The 17,978-nt window shown below is 53.6% G+C and overlaps 1 protein-coding gene across 8 annotated transcripts in view; it reads left to right on the top strand.

Moving 5' to 3' along the window:
• Nucleotides 1–17,978, top strand: part of RECQL4 (RecQ like helicase 4) — an 81,689-nt gene that overhangs the window by 5,467 nt on the left and 58,244 nt on the right. For 4 of the 8 annotated variants that reach the window (XR_014941013.1, XM_085533073.1, XM_085533072.1 and 1 more), the window contains exons 2-10: nt 2,324–2,357; nt 4,077–4,147; nt 5,606–5,731; nt 6,616–9,215; nt 10,682–10,781; nt 14,035–14,155; nt 15,791–15,916; nt 17,039–17,179; nt 17,407–17,499. Coding sequence is in view for 5 of the 8 variants with exons in the window: in XM_085533073.1 (XP_085389199.1) it covers nt 2,324–2,357; nt 4,077–4,147; nt 5,606–5,731; nt 6,616–9,215; nt 10,682–10,781; nt 14,035–14,155; nt 15,791–15,916; nt 17,039–17,179; nt 17,407–17,499 (3,412 nt within the window). In the remaining 3 variants the exon portion in view is untranslated. Of the gene's footprint in view, nt 1–2,323; nt 2,358–4,076; nt 4,148–5,605; nt 5,732–6,615; nt 9,216–10,681; nt 10,782–14,034; nt 14,156–15,790; nt 15,917–17,038; nt 17,180–17,406; nt 17,500–17,978 lie in introns of those variants that run through there. The other 4 variants (XM_085533074.1, XR_014941014.1, XR_014941015.1 and 1 more) reach the window with 4 other exon arrangements.

Here is a 17,978-nt window from a genome sequence, read left to right as displayed (position 1 = left end):
AACAGGGGGATATGGGGCTCTATGGGGTCCTGTGGGGTCCTATGGGGCTCTATGGGGACCTATGGGGTCCTATGGGGTGATATGGGGTCCTATGGGGCTCTATGGGGACCTATGGGATCCTATGGGGGGTCCTATGGGGCTCTATGGGGCTCTATAGGGCTCTATGGGGTCCTATGGGGCTCTATGGGGTCCTGTGGGATCCTATGGGGCTCTATGGGGACCTATGGGGTCCTATGGGGGGATATGCGGCTCTATGGGGCTCTATAGGGTCCTATGAGGGGATATGGGGTCCTATGGGGGGTCCTATGGGGCTCTATGGGATCCTATGAGGGGATATGGGGTCCTATGGGGGGTCCTATGGGGCTCTGTGGGGGGATATGGGGGCACTATGGGGTGATATGGGGTCCTATGGGGCTCTATGGGGTCCTATAGGGCTCTATGGGGATCAGTAGGGCTCTATGGGGAGCAATAGGGGGATATGGGGATCAACAGGGGGATATGGGGCTCTATGGGGTCCTGTGGGGTCCTATGGGGGGATATGGGGCTCTATGGGGTTTTATGGGGGGATATGGGGATCAATAGGGCTCTATGGGGATCAGTAGGGCTCTATGGGGATCAATAGGGGGATATGGGGCTCTATGGGGTCCTATGGGGCTTTATAGGGATCAATAAGGCTCTATGGGGGGATATGGAGGGGATATGGGTCTCTATGAGGGGATATGAGGCTCTATGGGGGGATATGGGGGTCCTATGGGGGGATATGGGGCTCTATGGGGTCCTATGGGGCTCTATGGGGCACTATGGGGTGATATGGGGTCCTATGGGGCTCTATGGGGTCCTATGGGGCACTATGGAGTGATATGGGGTCCTATGGGGCTCTATGGGGTCCTATGGGGCACTATGGGGTGATATGGGGTCCTATGGGGTCCTATGGGGCTCTATGGGGTCCTATGGGGCACTATGGGGTGATATGGGGTCCTATGGGGCTCTATGGGGTCCTATAGGACTCTATGGGGATCAGTAGGGCTCTATGGGGAGCAATAGGGGGATATGGGGATCAACAGGGGGATATGGAGCTCTATGGGGTCCTGTGGGGTCCTATGGGGGGATATGGGGCTCTATGGGGTTTTATGGGGTTTTATGGGGATTAATAGGGCTCTATGGGGATCAATAGGGGGATATGGGGCTCTATGGGGTCCTGTGGGGCTCTATGGGGATCAATAGGGGGATATGGGATCAATAGGGCTCTATGGGATCAATAGGGCTCTATGGGGATCAGTAGGGGGATATGGGGATTAATAGGGGGATATGGGGTCCTATGGGTGTCTATGGGGGATATGGGGCTCTATGGGGAAGAATGGGGGTCTTATGGGGTCCTATGGGGGGATATGGGGATCAATGGGGCTCTATGGGGTCTATGGAGGTTATGGGGCTCAATGGGGCAGTATGGGGTTCAATGGGGGGATATGGGGTTCTATGGGGGATATGGGGCTCTATGGAAGGATATGGGGATCAGTGGGGCTCTATGGGGTCTATGGGGGGATATGGGGATCAATGGGGCTCTATGGGGTCTATGGAGGTTATGGGGCTCAATGGGGCAGTATGGGGTTCTATGGGGGGATATGGGGTTCTATGGGGGATATGGGGCTCTATGGAAGGATATGGGGATCAGTGGGGCTCTATGGGGTCTATGGGGGGATATGGGGATCAATGGGGCTCTATGGGGTCTATGGAGGTTATGGGGCTCAATGGGGCAGTATGGGGTTCTATGGGGGGATATGGGGTTCTATGGGGGATATGGGGCTCTATGGAAGGATATGGGGATCAGTGGGGCTCTATGGGGTCTATGGGGGGATATGGGGATCAATGGGGCTCTATGGGGTCTATGGAGGTTATGGGGCTCAATGGGGCAGTATGGGGTTCTATGGGGGGATATGGGGTTCTATGGGGGATATGGGGCTCTATGGAAGGATATGGGGATCAGTGGGGCTCTATGGGGTCTATGGGGGGATATGGGGATCAATGGGGCTCTGTAGGGGGATTTGAGGGTCCTATGGGGCTCTGTAGGATTCTATGGGTGTCCTATGGGGTCCTATGGGGCTCTATGGGGTGATATGGGCCTCAATGGGGGTCTACGGGGGGATATGGTTCTTTTCTATCCTTGAAAGACCTATTTTGGGGTGTTTCTACCCAGTAAATGGCCTTTTTGGGGGCTTTTTTGAGGTATTTTGGCCCCTAAAATGCCTCTTTTCGTCCCATTCTGCCCCAAATTGCCCTTTTTAGTGTGTTTTCAGCCCAAATTAACCCACTCTTTCCCCCATAGGCCGACGTGGCAGCAGCTTCAGAGGACCTCAAACGTGAGTGTGGTCCCCTAATTACCTCCCTGCTAATTACCCTAATTAATTAACCCTAATTAATTAATTAAAGTCCCATAGGACCCCCCATAGAACCACATCGAGCCCCATAAGCCCCACAAGACCCTCCATAGAGCCCTATAGGTTCCCCTATAGAGCCCCATAACCCCACAGGTTAATTAGTTAACCCTAATTAATTAACCCTAATTAATTAATTAGAGCCCCATAGCCCTTATAGGACCCCCCATAGAACCCCATAGAGCCCCACAAGACCCTCCATAGAGCCCTATAGATCCCCCTATAGAGCCCCATTACCCCACAGGTTAATTAATTAACCCTAATTAATTAACCCTAATTAATTAATTAGAGCCCCATAGCCCCTATAGGACCCCCCATAGAACGCCATAGAGCCCCATAAGCCCCACAAGACCCTCCATAGAGCCCTATAGGTCCCCCTATAGAGCCCCATAACCCCACAGGTTAATTAATTAACCCTAATTAATCCTAATTAATTAACCGTAATTAATTAACCCTAATTAATTAATTAGAGCCCCATAGCCCCTATAGGACCCCCCATAGAGCCCCATAAGCCCCACAAGACCCTCCATAGAGCCCTATAGGTCCCCTTATAGAGCCCCATAACCCTACAGGTTAATTAATTAACCCTAATTAATTAGCCCTAATTAATTAATTAGAGCCTCATAGCCCCTATAGGACCCCCCATAGAACCCCATAAGCCCCACAAGACCCTCCATAGAGCCCTATAGGTCCCCCTATAGAGCCCCATAACCCCACAGGTTAATTAGTTAATCCAAATTAATTAACCCAAATTAATTAGCCCTAATTAATTAATTAGAGCCCCATAGCCCCCATAGGATCCCCCATAGAACCCCATAGAGCCCCATAAGCCCCACAAGGCCCTCCATAGAACCCTATAGGTCCCCCTATAGAGCCCCATAATCCCACAGGTTAATTAACCCTAATTAATTAACCCTAATTAATTAATCAGAGCCCCATAGCCCCTATAGGATCCCCCATAGAGCCCCATAAGCCCCACAAGATCCTCCATAGAGCCCTATAGGTCCCCCTATAGAGCCCCATAACCCCACAGGTTAATTAATTAACCCTAATTAATTAACCCTAATTAATTAACCCTAATAATTAACCCTAGTTAATTAATTAGAGCCCCATAGCCCCTATAGAACCCCCCCATAGAACCCCATAGAGCCCCATAAGCCCCACAAGACCCTCCATAGAGCCCTATAGGTCCCCCTATATATCCCCATATCCCCACAGGTTAATTAATTAACTGTAATTAATTAACCCTAATTAATTAATTAGAGCCCCATAGCCCCTATAGGACCCCCCATAGAGCCCCATAAGCCCCACAAGACCCTCCATAGAGCCCTATAGGTCCCCCTATAGAGCCCCATAACCCCACAGGTTAATTAATTAACCCTAATAATTAATTAACCCTAATAATTAATTAACCCTAATAATTAACCCTAGTTAATTAATTAGAGCCCCATAGCCCCTATAGAACCCCCCATAGAGCCCCATAGAGCCCCATAAGCCCCACAAGACCCTCCATAGAGCCCTATAGGTCCCCCTATAGAGCCCCATAACCCCACAGGTTAATTAGTTAACCCTAATTAATTAACCCTAACTAATTAACCCTAATTAATTAACCCTAGTTAACTAACCTTCCGTTCCTTATTTCAGGGCTGTACAGGGAATACCGGCAGCTGAAAGAACAGAAGGAGAGAGCTGAGCAGAACCCAATAGAAGAGCAGGTAACATCCATTATATACAACTGCCCCCTCCCCCCATAATTGCCCCCCACCCCCTATAATTGCCCCCCACCCACCCCATAGTTACACCCCCACCCCCCATAATTGCCCCCCCCACATAATTGCCCCCCCCCATAATTGCCCCCCCCCTTATAATTGCCCCCCTACCCCTTACAATTGCCCCCCAACCCCCTTATAATTGCCCCCCCCATAATTGCCCCCCCTATAATTGCCCCCCCTTCATAGTTACCCCCCCATAATTGCCCCCCTTCATAGTTACCCCCCCATAATTGCCCCCACCCATAATTGCCCCCCCTATAATTGCCCCCCCAACCTCCTATAATTGCCCCCCTTATAATTGCCCCACCCCATAATTGCCCCCCCTATAATTGCCCCCCCCTTCATAGTTACCCCCCCATAATTGCCCCCCTTCATAGTTACCCCCCCATAATTGCCCCCACCCATAATTGCCCCCCCTATAATTGCCCCCCCAACCTCCTATAATTGCCCCCCTTATAAATGCCCCACCCCATAATTGCCCCCCTTATAATTGCCCCCCCGAACATAATTGCCCCCCATAGTTGCCCCCCCAACCCCCTATAATTGCCCCCCCGCATAATTGCCCCTCCCTTATAATTGCCCCCCTTATAATTGCCCTCCCCCCTTTAATTACCCCCCCACCCCCACAATTACCCCCCCACCTCCCATAATTGCCCCCCCCATAACTGCCCCCCCTCCCCATATTTGCCCCCTCCCCTCCCATAATTGCCCCCCCACCCCCCAATAATTACCCCCCCACCCTCCACAATTGCCCCCCCAACCACCCATAATTACCCCCCACACCCCATATTATCCCCCCCATCCCCCTTATAATTGCCCCCATTCCCACAATTACCCCCCCACCCCCCGATAGTTGCCCCCCAGCCACCCATAATTACCCCCCCACCCCCACAATTACCCACCCACCCCCCATAATTGCCCCCCCTACCCATATTTACCCCCCCATAATTGTCCCCCCTTATAATTGCCCCCCATCCCCTATAATTACCCCTCCATAGCCCCCAGAATTGCCCCCCCAGAATTGCCCCCTCCCCATATTTACCCCCCCCACCCCTTACAATTACCCCCCCCCCACCTCCCACAATTACCCCCCCCACCACAATTACCCCACACCCCCCATAATTACCCCCCCACCCTCATAATTGCCCCCCCACCCCCCACAATTACCCCCCCATAATTACCCCTCCACCCCCCGTAATTGCCCCCCCACCCCCCACCATTACCCCCTCCCCCACCATAATTACCCCCCACCCCCCACAATTACCCCCCCACCCCCCATAATTGCCCCCCCACCCCCCATAATTGCTCCCCTCCCCATATTTACCCCCTCCCCCACCATAATTACCCCCCCCACCCCCCCCTAATTGCCCCCCCTTATAATTAATTACCCCCCCCCCATAGGTTTCCTGCTGGGGCTCCCACCTGAACCGCCGTCCCAAGGCTCCCAATGTGAGCAGAGCCCGACCAGCCCCGGCCATAGAGACCTATGGGAGCAGGATCAAGGCCAACGTGGGACCTGCACTACAGGTGTGGGGCTGCCCCAGAGATGTGGGGCTGGGGGGTGGGGGAAGCCATACAGGTGTGGGGCTGCCCCATAGATATGGGGCTGGGGGGTGGGGGAAGCCATACAGGTGTGGGGCTGCCCCATAGATATGGGGCTGGGGGGTGGGGGAAGCCATACAGGTGTGGGGCTGCCCCATAGATATGGGGCTGGGGGGTGGGGGAAGCCATACAGGTGTGGGGCTGCCCCATAGATATGGGGCTGGGGGGTGGGGGAAGCCATACAGGTGTGGGGCTGCCCCATAGATATGGGGCTAGGGAGGGAAACCCTATAGATGTGGGGAGTGGCCCCATAGACGTGGGATAAGGGAAGCCCTATAGATGTGAGGGGGGAGCTGCCCCATAGATGTGGGTCTGGGGGTGGAGATGTGGGGCTGGGGGGGCGACTGCCCCATAGATGTGGGGTGGGAGCTGCCCCATAGATGTGGGGCTGGGGGGGGGGGGAAGCCATAAAGGCGTGGGGCTGCCCCATAGATGTGGGGCTGTTGGGGGGGGGGGACTGCCCCATAGATGTGGGGCTTGGGGGTGTGTGGGGGGGAAGCCCTATAGATGTGGGGCTGGGGGGGGGGGGGGAAACCATACAGGTGTGGGGCTGCCCCATAGATGGGAGGCTGGGGGTGGGGGAAACCCTATAGATGTGGGGAGTGGCCCTATAGATGTGGGGCTGTGGGGGGGGGAGCTGCCCCATAGATGTGGGGCTGGGGGGGGGAAGCCCTGTAGATGTGGGGCTGTGGGGTGAGTGAAACCCTATAGATGTGGGGCTGGGGAGGGGGAGCTGCCCCATAGATGTGGGGTGGGAGCTGCCCCATAGATGCGTCATCCAGCCCCACATCCCCCTTTCTCCCCCCCAGGACCGTCCGTGTGCAGTGCAGCGCAGCCTGGCCCTTCGTCGTGCAGCCCCACAGCGCCCCATTGACACCCCACAGCGCCCCATTGACACCCCACAGCGCCCCATTGACGCCCCACAGCGCCCCATTGACACCCCACAGCGCCCCATTGACGCCCCACAGCGCCCCATTGACGCCCCACAGCGCCCCATTGATGGATCATTGACCCCCATTAAGGACAATGACAATCAATGGGGCTCCCGTCATCAATGGGGCTCAAGTCATCAATGGGGCTCCAATAGTAGTGAATGGGGCTCCAATAGTAATGAATGGGGCTCTAATAGTAATGAACAGGGCTCCAATAGTAATGAATGGGGCTCCCATAGTAATGAATGGGGCTCCAATAGTAATGAACGGGGCTCCAATAGTAATGAATGGGGCTCCCATAGTAATGAACAGGGCTCCCATAATAATGAATGGGGCTCCCATAATAATGAATGGAGCCCCCCCGCCTCCATTGGGGCTCGTTTGGGGCCTCTCAGCCTCGATCCGGTTCCGAAGCCACGGACCGAAATGGGTCGGAACCGGATCCGGAAGGAAATGAGGGTGTTGAGGTGGGGATCCATCGATCCGGGCTGGTTAAAGAGGTGTGAGGTGGGAATAGGGGGGGGTGAATGGGAGCGGGGGGTGAATGGGGACGGGATGGGGGTGAATGGACGTGATGATGGGGGTGGGGGTGATGAATGGGGTCAGGGGGTGAATGGGGACGGGATGGGGGTGAATGGGGATGGAATGGGGGTGAATGGGCGTGATGATGGGGGTGGGGGTGATGAATGGGGTCAGGGGGTGAATGGGGATAGAGGGAGACTGGGGGTGAATGGGGATGGAGGTAGGATGGGGGTGAATGGGGGTGGAGATAGAATGGGGATGAATGGGGATGGAATGGGAATGAATGAAGGTGGAGATAGAATGGGGGTGAATGGAGATGGAATGGGGATGAATGAAGAGGGGGTGGATGGGGATGGAGATAGAATGGGGGTGAATGAGGGTAGAATGGGGGTGAATGGGGATGGAGATAGAATGGGGATGAATGGGGATGGAGGTAGAATGGGGGTGAATGGGGATGGAGATAGAATGGGGGTGAATGGGGATGGAGATAGAATGGGGGTGAATGGGGATGGAGATAGAATGGGGGTGAATGGGGATGGAGGTAGAATGGGGATGAATGGGGATGGAGATAGACTGGGGATGAATGGGGGTAGAATGGGGATGAATGGAGGTAGAATAGGGATGAATGAAGGTGGAGATAGAATGGGGGTGAATGGAGATGGAATGGGGATGAATGAAGAGGGAGTGAATGAGGGTAGAATGGGGATGAATGGGGATGGAATGGGGATGAATGGGGGTGGAGATAGAATGGGGGTGAATGGGGATGGGGAGGGGACAGTGGGACCCCAAATGGAGACACCAGGACCCCAAATGGGGACAGTGAGATCCCAAATGGGGACAATGGGATCCCAAATGGGGACAGTGGGATCCCAAATGGGGACAGTGGGACCCCAAATGAGGACCCTGAGACCCAGAAGGGGGACAGTGAGACGTAAAGAGGGGACAGTGGGGTCTGAAATGGGGACGGTGGGAGCAATAGGGACAATGGGACGTAAAAGGGCGACAGTGAGAAGGAAGAGAGGGACAGTGGGGGCTGAAATAGGGACTATGGGACCCCAAATAGGGACCGTGGGACCCCAAATAGGGACTATGGGGTGTGAAGGGACATTGGGGTCTGAAATGGGGACTGAGAGACCCCAAATGGGGACAGTGGGACCCCAAATAGGGACTGTGGGGTCCCAAATGGGGACTATGGGGTGTGAAGGGACATTGGGGTCTGAAATGGGGACAATGGGGCCTGAAATGGGGGCTATGGGGCCTGAAATGGGGGCTATGGGGTGCCATAAGGGGACTATGGGGTGTGAAGGGACATCAGGACCCCAAATGGGGCCAATGGGACATAAAGGGCCATCGGGACGGCACCGTGATGGCGTCCCAAAGGACAGCATTGATCTGTATGGGGCCAGGCCCAAAGCTGCCCATAGGAACAGGCCGTGCCCCATTGATGGCAATGAAGACCCCAATGAAGACCCCAAACCCAAAGCTGCCCATAGGAAGAGGCCAGACCCCATTGATGGCCCCATTGAACCCATTGATGGCCCCATTGATGACCCCAAACCCAGAGCTGCCCATAGGAAGAGACTGCGCCCCATTGATGGCAATGAAGACCCCAATGAAGACCCCAAACCCAAAGCTGCCCATAGGAAGAGGCTGGGCCCCATTGAACCCATTGATGGCCCCATTGATGACCCCAAACCCAAAGCTGCCCATAGGAAGAAGCCGTGCCCCATTGATGGCCCCACTGAAGGCAATGAAGACCCCATTGATGACCCCAAACCTAAAGCCGCCTATAGGAAGAGACTGCGCCCCATTGAAGGCAATGAAGACCCCAATGGTGACCCCAAAACTGCCCCAAAGAAGAGGAGAACGGCCCCATGTCCATCCCAAAACCTGCTGGGGGACTGTGAGGAGGGGGACGAGAGCAATAGGGCGGGCAGCAGAGCCACGTATAACAGGTAGGAGACCCCCTGCCCCACATCTAGGGGTCTGTTTGTCCCCCTGCCCCACATATATGGGTCATTTCCCCCCCTGCCCCATATATATGGGTCTGTTTGCCCCCCTGCCCCACATATATGGGTCTGTCTGCCCCCCTGCCCCACATATATGGGTCTGTCTGCCCCCCTGCCCCACATATATGGGTCTGTCTGCCCCCCTGCCCCACATATATGGGTCATTTCCCCCCCTGCCCCATATATATGGGTCTGTCTGCCCCCCCTGCCCCACATATATGGGTCCATTTCCCCCCCTGCCCTATATATATGGGTCTGTCTGCCCCCCTGCCCCACATATATGGGTCTGTCTGCCCCCCTGCCCCACATATATGGGTCATTTCCTCCCCTGCCCCACATATATGGGTCTGTCTGCCCCCCTGCCCCACATATATGGGTCATTTCCTCCCCTGCCCCACATATATGGGTCCATTTCCCCCCCTGCCCTATATATATGGGTCTGTTTGTCCCCCCTGCCCCACATATATGGGTCATTTCCTCCCCTGCCCCACATATATGGGTCTGTCTGCCCCCCTGCCCCACATATATGGGTCATTTCCCCCCCTGCCCCACATATATGGGTCTGTCTGACCCCTGGCCCACAAATATGGGTCTGTCTGTCCCCCTGCCCCACATATATGGGTCATTTCCCCCCCCTGCCCCACATATATGGGTCTGTCTGCCCCCCCTGCCCCACATATATGGGTCCATTTCCCCCCCTGCCCCATATATATGGGTCTGTTTGTCCCCCCTGCCCCACATATATGGGTCCATTTCCCCCCCTGCCCCACATATATGGGTCTGTTTGTCCCCCCTGCCCCACATATATGGGTCATTTCCCCCCCTGCCCCACAAATATGGGTCTGTCTGACCCCTGGCCCACAAATATGGGTCTGTCTGCCCCCTTGCCCCACATATATGGGTCTGTCTGCCCCCCCTGCCCCACATATATGGGTCCATTTCCCCCCCTGCCCCATATATATGGGTCTGTTTGTCCCCCCTGCCCCACATATATGGGTCCATTTCCCCCCCTGCCCCACATATATGGGTCTGTTTGTCCCCCCTGCCCCACATATATGGGTCATTTCCCCCCCTGCCCCACAAATATGGGTCTGTCTGCCCCCCTGCCCCACATATATGGGTCTGTCTGCCCCCCTGCCCCACATATATGGGTCTGTCTGCCCCCTTGCCCCACATATATGGGTCTGTCTGCCCCCCTGCCCCACATCTATGGGTCTGTCTGCCCCCTTGCCCCACATATATGGGTCTGTCTGCCCCCCCTGCCCCACATATATGGGTCATTTCCCTCCCCTGCCCCACATCTATGGGTCTGTCTGCCCCCCTGCCCCACATATATGGGTCATTCCCCCCCTGCCCCCCATCTTTGGGTCCCATTCCCTATATAACCCCATTCCCCCCCTGGTTTCCTATAGGGCCCCTCGTCGACCCCAAGGGAACTTTGTGCGGCTGAACCTGAAGCGCAGATCCCACGTGAAGGGGGCGGCACTGAGGGGACGGCGGCTCCGGAAGCAGGTATGGGATCTATAGGGGATCTATAGGGTCTATAGGGTCTATAGGGATCTATAGGATCTATAGGGGATCTGTAGGGTCTATAGGGGATCTATAGGATCTATAGGGGATCTGTAGGGTCTATAGGGGATCTATAGGATCTATAGGGGATCTGTAGGGTCTATAGGGGATCTATAGGATCTATAGGGGATCTATAGGGTCTATAGGGATCTATAGGATCTATAGGGGATCTGTAGGGTCTATAGGGGATCTATAGGATCTATAGGGGATCTGTAGGGTCTATAGGGGATCTATAGGGGATCTATAGGGTCTATAGGGATCTATAGGATCTATAGGGGATCTGTAGGGTCTATAGGGGATCTATAGGGTCTATAGGGATCTATAGGATCTATAGGGGATCTGTAGGGTCTATAGGGGATCTATAGGATCTATAGGGGATCTGTAGGGTCTATAGGGGATCTATAGGGGATCTATAGGGTCTATAGGGATCTATAGGATCTATAGGGGATCTGTAGGGTCTATAGGGGATCTATAGGGTCTATAGGGATCTATAGGATCTATAGGGGATCTGTAGGGTCTATAGGGGATCTATAGGATCTATAGGGGATCTATAGGGTCTATAGGGATCTATAGGATCTATAGGGGATCTGTAGGGTCTATAGGGGATCTATAGGATCTATAGGGGATCTGTAGGGTCTATAGGGGATCTATAGGATCTATAGGGGATCTATAGGGTCTATAGGGATCTATAGGATCTATAGGGGATCTATAGGGTCTATAGGGATCTATAGGATCTATAGGGGATCTATAGGGTCTATAGGGATCTATAGGATCTATAGGGGATCTGTAGGGTCTATAGGGGATCTATAGGATCTATAGGGGATCTGTAGGGTCTATAGGGGATCTATAGGGTCTATAGGGATCTATAGGATCTATAGGGGATCTGTAGGGTCTATAGGGGATCTATAGGATCTATGGGGGATCTATAGGGTCTATAGGGATCTATAGGATCTATAGGGGATCTATAGGGTCTATAGGGATCTATAGGATCTATAGGGGATCTGTAGGGTCTATAGGGGATCTATAGGATCTATAGGGGATCTATAGGGTCTATAGGGATCTATAGGATCTATAGGGGATCTGTAGGGTCTATAGGGGATCTATAGGATCTATAGGGGATCTGTAGGGTCTATAGGGGATCTATAGGATCTATAGGGGATCTATAGGGTCTATAGGGGATCTATAGGATCTATAGGGGATCTGTAGGGTCTATAGGGGATCTATAGGATCTATAGGGTATCTGTAGGGTCTATAGGGGATCTATAGGGGACCTATAGCGTCTATATGGGATCTATAGCATCTATATGGGATCTATAGCATTTATAGGGGACCTATAGCATCTATATGGGATCTATAGCATCTATATGGGTCCTATAAGGGATCTATAGGGGATCTATAGTGTCTATAGGGGACCTATAGTGTCTATATGGGATCTATAACGTCCATAGGGGATCTATAGTGTCTATATGGGATCTATAGCGCCTATATGGGATCTATAGGATCTATAGGCAATCTACAGCATCTATAGGGGATCTATAGGGGACCTATAGCATCTATATGGGATCTATAGCGTTTATAGGGGACCTATAGCATCTATATGGGACCTATAGTATCTATATGGGGCCTATAAGGGATCTATATGGGATCTATAGCGACTATAGCGGACCTATAGGATCTATGGGGGACCTATAGCGTCTATAGGGGATCTGTAGCATCTATATAGGATCTATAACGTCCATAGGGGATCTATAGCGTCTATATGGGACCTATAGAATCTATATGGGATCTATAGTGTCTATATAGGACCTATAGGATCTATAGGGGACTTATGGCATCTATAGGGGACCTATAGTGTCTATATGGGATCTATAGCGTCTATATGGGATCTATAACGTCCATAGGGGACCTATAGCGTCTATATGGGACATATAGCATCTATAGGGGATCTATAGCATCTATAGGGGCACCACCATCTATATGGGACCTATAGCATCCATAGAGGATCTATAGGACCTATAGGGGACATACAGTATCTATATGGGACCTATAGCATCCATAGGGGCTCCTTGTGGGTCCATATGGGCACCAATAACATCTGTAGGGGACGTTTAGCATCTGTAGTGTTACCTATAGCATCTGTAGGGGACGTTTAGCAACTATAGGGGACCTATAGCACCTGTATGGGACCTATAGGATCTATATGAGATCTATAGCATCTATAGGGGACCTATAGCATCTATTTGGGATCTATAGTATCTATATGGGATCTATAGCGTCTATAGGGGATCTATAGCATCTATAGGGGATCTATAGTGTCTATATGGGATCTATAGTGTCCATATGGGTCCATATGGGCCCCAGCATCTCCTTATGGTCCTTATGGGTCCATATGGGTTTATATAGGCCCCACCATCTCCTTTTGGGTCCATATGGGCCCCACCACCATCTCCTTATGGGTCCTTATGGGTCCATATGGGTCCATATGGGCACCACAATCTCCTTATGGGTCCTTATGGGACCATATAGGTCCGTATAGGTCCGTATAGGCCTCACCATCTCCTTATGGGTCCATATGGGTCCATATGGGCCCCAGCATCTCCTTATGGTACTTATGGGTCCATATAGGTCCATATGGGTCCATATAGGCCCCACCATCTCTTTATGGTCCTTATGGGTCCATATAGGTCCGTATAGGTCCATATAGTCCCCACCATCTCCTTATGGTCCATATGGGTCCATATGGGCACCCGTATCTACTTATGGGTCCATATGGGTCCATATGGGCCCCACCATCTTTGTATGGGTCCATATAGGTCTATATGGGCCCCACCATCTCCTAATGGTCCTTATGGGTCCATATGGGCCCCACCATCTCCTTATGGGTCCTTATGGGTCCATATGGGTCCATATGGGTCCATATGGGTCCATATAGGGACCACCATCTCTTTATGGGTCCATATGTGTTCATATGGGCCCTAGCATCTCTTTATGGTCCTTATGGGTCCATATGGGCCCCACCATCACCTTATGGGTCTATATGGGTCCATATGGGTCCATATGGGCCCCACCATCTCCTTATGGTCCTTATGGTCCATATGGGTCCGTATGGGCCCCGGCACCATCTCCTCCTGCCCCTATAGGTTTCTATGGGGTATGTGGAAGGATTTGGGTTGAAACGGGCTGATTTTGGTTCAAGGTGTGGAAGGAGAAGTGGCGGCTGAAGGCGCCGTGGGTCGGAGGCGGCGGATCCGTGGGTCGGGATCGGTGCTTCAAGTGTGGGGCTGTGGGACACTGGGCAGCCCAGTGTAAGGGGACAGGTGAGTCTATGGGGCCGGGGCGGTACACGGGGCCCTATGGGACTTATGGGGCCATATGGGGACCAGCACCAGCTACTTATGGGTCCATATGGGAACCACCATCTCCTTATGGGTCCATATGGGTCCATATGGGAACCAGCATCTCCTTATGGGTCTATATGGGAACCACCATCTCCTTATGGGTCCATATGGGTCCATATGGGAACCAGCATCTCCTTATGGGTCCATATGGGAACCACCATCTCCTTATGGGTCCATATGGGTCCATATGGGAACCAGCATCTCCTTATGGGTCATATGGGGTCGTATGGGAACCAGCATCTCCTTATGGGACCATATGGGAACCAGCATCGCCTTATGGGTCCGTATGGGCCCCACCATCTCCTTATGGGTCCATATGGGAACCAGCATCTCCTTATGGGTCTTATGGGGCCGTATGGGGACCAGCACCAGCTCCTTATGGGTCCATATGGGAACCAGCATCTCCTTATGGGTCCATATGGGTCCATATGGGAACCACCATCTCCTTATGGGCCTTATGGGGCCGTATGGGGACCAGCACCAGCTCCTTATGGGGCCATATGGGGACATATGGGAACCAGCATCTCCTTATGGGTCCATATGGGTCCGTATGGGAACCAGCATCTCCTTATGGGTCCATATGGGTCCGTATGGGAACCAGCATCTCCTTATGGGTCCTTATGGGTCCGTATGGGTCCATATGGGAACCGACATCTCCTTATTGGTCCTTATGGGTCCATATGGGTCCATATGGGAACCACTATCTCCTTATGGGTCCTTATGGGTCCATATGGGTCCATATGGGAACCAGCATCTCCTTATGGGTCTATATGGGAACCACCATCTCCTTATGGGTCCATATGGGTCCATATGGGAACCACCATCTCCTTATGGGTCCGTATGGGCCCACTCCCTCTGTGGGCCTCAATGGGGCTCTGTGGTCCTCAATAGGCATCAATTGGGCTCAATGGGGCTCTATGGGCCTCTGTGGGTCTCTATGGGCCTCTATGGGTCTCAATGAGCCGCTATGAGCTTCTATGGGGCACTGTGGGCTTCTATGGGGCCTCAGTGGGCCTCTACGGGGCTCTATGGGCTTCTGTGAGGCTCTTTGGGCCTCTGTGGGGCCTCATGGGCCTCAATAGGCCTCAGTGGGTTTCTATGGGGCTCAGTGGGCCTCTGTGGGGCTTAATGGGATTCTATGGGCCTCTGTGGGCCTCAATGGACCTCAGTGGGGCTCAGTGGGCCTCAATGAGCTTCAGTGGACCCCTATGGGCCTCAGTGGGGCTCTATGGGTCTTCTATGGGCCTCTATGGGCCTCTGTGGGGCTCTATGGGGCTCAGTGGGGTTCTATGGGTCTCAGTGGGGCTCTATGGGGTTTCAATGGGCTTCAATGGGGCTCTATGGGCTTCAATGGGCCTCTGTGGGGCTCTATGGGGCTTCTATGGGGCCTCAATGGCCTTCTATGGGGTTCTATGGGGCCTCTATGGGGCTCTATGGGCTTCTATGGGGTCTCAATGGGCTTCAATGGGCTTCAATGAGACTCAGTGGGGCTCAGTGGTCCTTATGGGTCCATATAGGTCCATATGGACCCCGCCCCATATCTCCTCCCTACAGGCCCCACATCCCAGCTGCCCCCACCCCATAACAACGAGGATGAGGATGAAGATGAAGATGGAGCCCCACTGCCAACCATAGAGGAGGTGGCACGACAGACCAACACCAGCTATAGGGCCCTGTATGGTAATACCCCATAGATCCCATATAACAACCCTATAACAGCTATAGGGCACTAATACCCCATAGATCCCATATAACAGCTATAGGGCACTAATACCCCATAGATCCCATATAACAGCTATAGGGCCCTATATGGTAATACCCCATAGATCCCATATAACAGCTATAGGGCCCTATATGGTAATACCCCATAGATCCCATATAACAGCTATAGGGCCCTATATGGTAATACCCCATAGATCCCATATAACAGCTATAGGGCCCTATATGGTAATACCCCATAGATCCCATATAACAGCTATAGGGCACTAATACCCCATAGATCCCATATAACAGCTATAGGGCCCTATATGGTAATACCCCATAGATCCCATATAACAGCTATAGGGCACTAATACCCCATAGATCCCATATAACAGCTATAGGGCACTAATACCCCATAGATCCCATATAACAGCTATAGGGCACTAATACCCCATAGATCCCATATAACAACCCTATAACAGCTATAGGGCACTGCCAGGTAATACCCCATAGAGAACCCACATCAGCCCCACATCAGCCCCATATTGGACCCCCTGCCCCACATCAGCCCCACATCACACCCCCTGCCTCACATCTGACCCACATCAGACCCACTTCAGCCCCACATCACATCCCCTGCCCCACATCGGACCCACATCTGACCTACATCACGCCCCCAGCCCCACATCAGCCCCACATCATCCCCCCAACTCCTCCCCTGCCCCATAATGTGAGCCCCCCAACTCCCCCCCTGCCCCACATCACACCCCTGCCCCACATCAGCCCCACATCAGACCCCCAGCCCCACATCAGCCCCAGATCACACACCCAGCCCCACATCGGACCCACATCTGCCCCACATCACACCCCACATCAGCCCCACATCTGACCCACATCAGCCCCATATTGGACCCCCTGCCCCACATCAGCCCCACATCGGAGCCCCTGCCCCACATCAGACCCACTTCAGCCCCACATCACATCCCCTGCCCCACATCGGACCCACATCTGACCCACATCACACCCCCAGCCCCACATCAGCCCCACATCAGCCCCACATCGTCCCCCCAACTGCCCCATAACCTCCTGTTCCCCCCACAGCTCCCTCCCCAGCCCCAGATGCCGCCGACCCCATTGATCCGGCCCCACACCTGGACATCCAGCGCCCCCCATATGAGCCCCCGACCCCCCCAGCCCCCGTGGAGCCCCTGTATCCTATAGGGCCGGATGGGAACCCACCAGGTGAGTTACAGCCCCACAGCTGCCCCACACATCCTATAGAGCCCCCATAGAGACCCACATCTCCCCATAGAGACCCCCATCACCCCATAGAGACCCCCATCTCCCCATAACCCCATTCTGTGCCCCATAGAGACCCCCATCTCCCCATTAACCCCATAACCCCATAACCCCATTCTCTGCCCCATAGAGACCCCCATAACCCCATAACCCCATTGTGTGCCCCATAGCCGCCCCCATGGAGGTGTTTGACGCCCTCTCACTCTTCGGTTTCTCCTCCTTCCGCCCCGGCCAAGAGTCGGCCATTATGAGGATCCTGTCAGGTACGTTACGACCCCATAACTGCCCCATATCCCCCCATAACCCCATATAACCCTGTACATCCCATATAACCCCGTATCCCACCCCATATCCCCCCATATCTCCCCATATCCCCCCATAGAGCCCCATAGGACCCCCATAGATTTCCATTAGCCCCATGTTACCCCATATCCCCCCATATCCCCCCCATATCCCCCCCATATCCCCCCCATATCCCCCCATATCCCACCCCATATCCCCCCATAGTGCCCCATATCCCCCCATAGTGCCCCATAGACCCCCATAGCCCCCCGTAGAGCCCCATAGGACCCCATAGCCCCCCGTATCCCCCCATACACCCCATATCCCCCCATAACCCCACATATCCCCCCATATCTCCCCATATCCCCCCATAACCCCATATCCCACCCCATAATCCCATATATCCCCTATAGTTCTGTCCACGCTGGTGCTGCTCCCCATATCCTCCCGTATCTCCCCA

This window comes from Coturnix japonica, unplaced genomic scaffold (assembly GCF_054131305.1).
Source record: "Coturnix japonica strain WE unplaced genomic scaffold, WE-NBRP24 Scf054, whole genome shotgun sequence".
NCBI classification, from domain to species: domain Eukaryota; kingdom Metazoa; phylum Chordata; class Aves; order Galliformes; family Phasianidae; genus Coturnix; species Coturnix japonica.
The sequence above is the reverse complement of the archived record's forward strand: the minus strand, read 5'-3'. Positions and strand labels throughout refer to the sequence as shown.